Raw genomic sequence first — 5267 nt, 5'->3', positions numbered from 1 at the left:
CAGGGTCTCGTGAGATTAGTTGAGATGTGCACAAACTCGTCCAGACATTCTGATCACCAATAAAATAAATAAATAAATAAACAAAATGATGTGATATACTTAAAGGTTTTATCAGTAAAATGTGGTATAACATGAAATATACACTCAATACATGTTGGTCTTATAACATGTTTACGAATTGAAGAGGCCATGCGAAACGCAGTTTGGCTTGGTTAATTAAGTAGGTGAGTCATGTTGTCTCATGTAAGATATTATTCTTCAACTCTATATAGGGTCTAATTATATTAATATTTCAACTCAATTAATTAAATATCTGTGACTCTGTTTGGCTATGTGCTTAGTAAAACTATTCGGTATGAGTCGACAGATGACCAAACGCTGAAAGATTGAATCCAAATAAGGCTAGCTATGAATTCAACCTTATGAATTTGATTCAACTTTTGCCAAAAATTGAATAAAATATTTCCCTTCTGAGTTTATCTTGTTAGAAGTTGAATCTGTCCCATATCGTCCCAATAGTGGACTGTTATGACATATATAAATGATTGGGTTCCCGCCTCTATTGAACTAGCTTTTGGGAATGAGTTCTACTCAAGCCTACTTTATCATGGTATCAGAGCCACGTTTCTTTTTCTTCCCTCTTTGGTTGGGTCGATGATGAGTTTGAACCACAGCCTTGCACGCCAAGTGCAAAAGAGGGTATTAGAAATTGAATTTATCCTATATGGTCCCAACAGTGAGCTATCATAGTGTATATAAGTGATTGGACTCCCTCCTACCTGGTATCGTATACATTTGACTCCACAATTTATGCCGACAAAGGGGTAAAGTATATAATAGATCCCATACATGTTTCTGGCCCAACAAACTATTTCTGTGGCTGGGAGTTTCCCTAAGAGTCTTCGGTAGTTTGTCCCATTAGTCATAAATGTAAACACCAGAAATTCTTCCTTTATTTTTCCAAAACCCTAAAAACTTGTTGGTTGGATGGATGTTGATTTTAGCGTTGGAGTAAGAACCTGTCAACCTTGCAATTAACGTTCAAGTTCAACTTTGTGAGGACCAGAGTTGTAAATTTCAATCCCCATCAAAACGTAATCTCCAAGCTTAGTCGGCAAAGTCTACAGAATTCTTGAATCTATTAGATGATTAGAGAAATTTGTTAATGCCCACAGTTGAGGGTGTAATCTGTTATCATTGTGTTGTGTTCTTTTGATGAAATGGAAAAATTGATTCTCTGAAGTTTTTTACAAGTTTTAATAGTACTTTTAAACCCAGAAATGGAATAAGAGTCTCCTGGCTATGGACTCATTCAGAGCCTGGGCCTTGAGTTGTATTGAAAAATATTTACTTAATGGAGACATAATCTAAATTTGCCTTTTTAAGAATGTGAGATGTGACAATTGAAAAACTAAACCATTAAAATCTAAGGGCTTTTTAACAGAGAGGTGTAGGTGGGTACTGTATGCCTCTGCAGAGGAATAAGCTCCATCAAGGATTATAATTATGGGTTAGATATTAAAGGGATTCACATAAATGATAGATAATGTAGAGATTTGAGTGAATTTTTTGTATATAATTTGTGGGGTTTGGACTAATTTTAATGCTACAGTAACAATGTAATATTAGAGAAATAGAAAACGGCTCCAAGCTTATCATTTGCAGAATGAGCGTGAAGAAACCATCATTTTCAAATCCCAATCACATGCTGCTCTCATGGCCCAAGACCCCTCTGTATTTAACTCCCATCCCTCTTTCCCTCTCCTCACACATCAGTTCTAACATATTCCCTTTTATTCTCTTCTCCATTCCTCATATCCTTTGTCACCATTCATCTGTCTATAAACATCAGTACTCTACCTATTCTCATCACTTCTTTTTCTCTCTAATCTTTTCTCAAATTCTTCAAAACTTGTCCCTTTCACAATCTTTTTAGCTCATATATAGTTTCCGTAATGTTTAACAATTGCCTTAACATACCAGACATGTCTCCAATTCTCGATGAGTACTTCTTTAACAGCCGTTGCATATGGGTGAATGGCCCTGTAATAGTTGGTGCTGGTCCTTCAGGTCTTGCAGTTGCTGCAGGCCTTAAACAACAAGGTGTTCCCTTCATAATCCTCGAACGCGCCAACTGCATTGCCTCTCTTTGGCAAAACCGAACTTATAATCGCCTTAAGCTTCACCTCCCTAAACAATTCTGCCAGTTACCAGACTTTCCATTTCCTAGTAACTTCCCGGAATACCCCACCAAGTATCAGTTCATTAACTACCTGGAATCCTACGCAAAACACTTCGACATAACCCCGCATTTCAATGAAACAGTTCAATCTGCTAAGTTTGACGAAACTTTCGGGTTGTGGCGTGTCAAAACTGTTTCATCTAGTGGTTCAGGATCAGTCGAGTATATTTGCCGGTGGCTTGTAGTGGCCACTGGTGAAAATGCAGAGAAAGTTGTGCCTGATTTCGAAGGCTTGCAGGAATTTGAGGGTCATGTTTCTCATGCTAGTGACTACAAATCAGGTGAAAGTTACAGAGGAAAGCGTGTACTAGTTGTTGGTTGTGGCAATTCAGGCATGGAAGTCTCTGTCGATCTCTGCAACCACAATGCAAAGCCCTCAATGGTCGTTCGAAGCTCGGTGAGTGAATATATTCAAAAGGATTCTGCAATTTATCCTGTTTTTGGATGATTAGAAGTATGTAACGTCTGTGTTTTTGGTCACCAGGTTCATGTATTGCCGAGGGAAGTTCTTGGGAAATCAACATTTCAATTAGCAGTTTTGATGATGAAATGGCTACCACTTTGGCTAGTAGACAAGATTTTGCTTATTCTAGCACGATTGATTCTCGGCAATGTAGAAAAATATGGTCTAAAAAGGCCGCCTATAGGTCCCTTACAGTTGAAGAACAGTGAAGGGAAGACTCCAGTTTTGGACATTGGTGCTTTACAAAAAATTAGATCCGGTGAAATTAAAGTTGTCCCTGGAATCAGAAGGTTCTTTCAGGGCAGAGTGGAGCTTGTTAATGGAAAAAATCTAGATATTGACTCTGTTATTCTCGCAACTGGGTACCGCAGCAATGTTCCTTCATGGCTAAAGGTGAGCTGAATTTAGTTTCATTAAATTATTTCAAATAGATTTATGTTGACCTTCATGAAACTGTTACATTCTTTTTACAGTATAGTTTGGCTTGATGGAGAATTGTTTGTCTTATTCATAGAGATCAAATTTGGTAAAAATAATGTTAGAAAAGTTTCTTCTCTATCACCCACTTGTTTTCTGCCGCTGAGATTTGTATGCTGGTAAGGGCAAACAAAAAACTAACATATATTCTTCTATTTGCAACTATTAATGATTTTGATATCTAAAGAAGAACATTTTTTTTTTTTTTTTTTTTTTTTTTTTTAAACTTCTGGGTACCTGACAGGTAGTTAGGTTCTGTTATTTTTTGATTGATGATGAAGATAAAATATAAAAGAAGTAAACATTAACATTTGTAAGAAATGTTTTTGTGTTTGTCTTATTCAGGAAAATGAATTATTTTCTGAAGATGGAATTCCAAAAAATCCATTTCCAAATGGGTGGAAAGGCAAAGCAGGACTTTATGCTGTTGGGTTCACAAAAAGAGGTCTTTCTGGTGCATCTTTAGATGCTGTAAGTGTAGCTCATGACATTGCCAAGACTTGGAAGGAAGAAACACGGCAGAAAAGAAAGTCCATTGCATCTCGTCATAGAAGATGTATATCACATTTCTAAAAGAAATGGGGTTGTTTCTGTTTTGTCAACTGATTGATGAAGAAAGAGTAATACTACACATACATCATTTTCATACAATATTTCTCGTATAACATTATGTGATAAAATATAATTGATTAATTTAAAGTTAAAATTAAACTTTCACCTAATCATATTTTACCACATAATATTGTATGAGAATGATGTATATGTAGTATTATTCATGAAGAAATGAGGTCAGTTTTGTGTAGAGAAAGCCGAAGTAGCCCTCTCCTCCCCTGTATAAAACCCAGCCCCCAAGATTTGCAAATAATTGGAGATTTGTTTTTTTGTACAAAAAGGAAGAAGGGGTTTATTGTTTTCGAGTAATGCTAGTCTTACAAAAACAAATACAAAAGGGGCATACAAAGACAATTGCTGTCCTTATCTTCATGATTTCTCTCTCTCTATTTTTCCCTCTTTTTTTTTTTGTTTTTTTCTTTTTGTTGATGTCATTTTATAACCGAATAACATTTCTCATTGTCTCTGTAACGATAACATTTTTCATTATTCTCTCGTTCGAGAACCTATTAATTTTTGTATTATTATTGCAATTTAATAATTCAAGTCAAATGGGAAGTACTCTTTTCTCTCTCTTTCTTTCAATGTCTAAACATGGTCCACGTAGTCATTAAAGCAACTCATGGGCTCTCTCTCCACAAATGGGCCCATCTAGGGCCCATTAAGTAGGGTGGACCCTGGGTCTATTACATACCAAAAACATAACACATATCTTAAATAGTGATCCTGACTTTGAGTACTACTACTAGTAGTAGTACTAGTTGATTAAAAAATTGGGTTCCAACTCTTTGTTTTTCATGTAGCCTTGCACATGGATAGAGCCCACTTTCAACATAACTCAAATTCATCTCTTTCCATTGCCGCATGTGGATATAATAATTATTGGATTGCTTAAATTACATAATTCTAATTAAAGTCAATGTAATTATAACTATAATATATAATGATGTCAGTACAACTCTGATTAAATTAGATAATACTAATTAAAGTCAAGTATTTTATAGAAACCATAAAATGGGTGAGGAAGCAAGTGAAATTCCCTAAGCTTTATGGAAAAGGAAAAACTTTGTTCAATGAATAAGTCCAGCAATCCACTCTCGATCGATGCATAAACTTATATGTATATATTATATAAAATGAAGTTGCAGAGAACAAATTGGCATAAAATAAAGAGTGGTTGAAGCAATTGAAACGTAGGTAAAGAACTATTACAACACATGAAAGTTTCTATTCTAGTCTCCAGAATCATGCACCATTTGGGCACATGAAGCCAAAATGTATTCCACTATTTGTTCAAGGGTTGGTTTCCCATTTGACATTGAAAAGGGACTGATTATGAGCTTCCACTTTGACATAAAAAGGAATTTAGAAGTAGTTAAAAGACAACCCATATGAGTACCCATGCCATGCCGTTGGAACAAACACAAAGAGATGAAGCTTTAACTCAGTGGCCCATCTGAATTTTCTTTACTA

At 35.6% G+C, this 5267-nt stretch overlaps 1 protein-coding gene across 1 annotated transcript; it reads left to right on the top strand.

Moving 5' to 3' along the window:
- Nucleotides 1-1955: 1955 nt before the first annotated feature.
- LOC116120995 (probable indole-3-pyruvate monooxygenase YUCCA3) lies at nt 1956-3755 on the top strand. Its single transcript, XM_031406964.1, has 3 exons — nt 1956-2639; nt 2727-3098; nt 3528-3755. Exons 1-3 carry the CDS (start codon nt 1956-1958, stop codon nt 3753-3755), a joined length of 1284 nt encoding a protein of 427 aa, XP_031262824.1.
- The last annotated feature ends 1512 nt before the right edge of the window (nt 3756-5267 follow it).

Source organism: Pistacia vera, unplaced genomic scaffold (assembly GCF_008641045.1).
Source record: "Pistacia vera cultivar Batoury unplaced genomic scaffold, PisVer_v2 Contig954, whole genome shotgun sequence".
In the NCBI taxonomy this organism is placed as follows: domain Eukaryota; kingdom Viridiplantae; phylum Streptophyta; class Magnoliopsida; order Sapindales; family Anacardiaceae; genus Pistacia; species Pistacia vera.
This window is presented reverse-complemented; position numbering and strand designations above follow the sequence as displayed.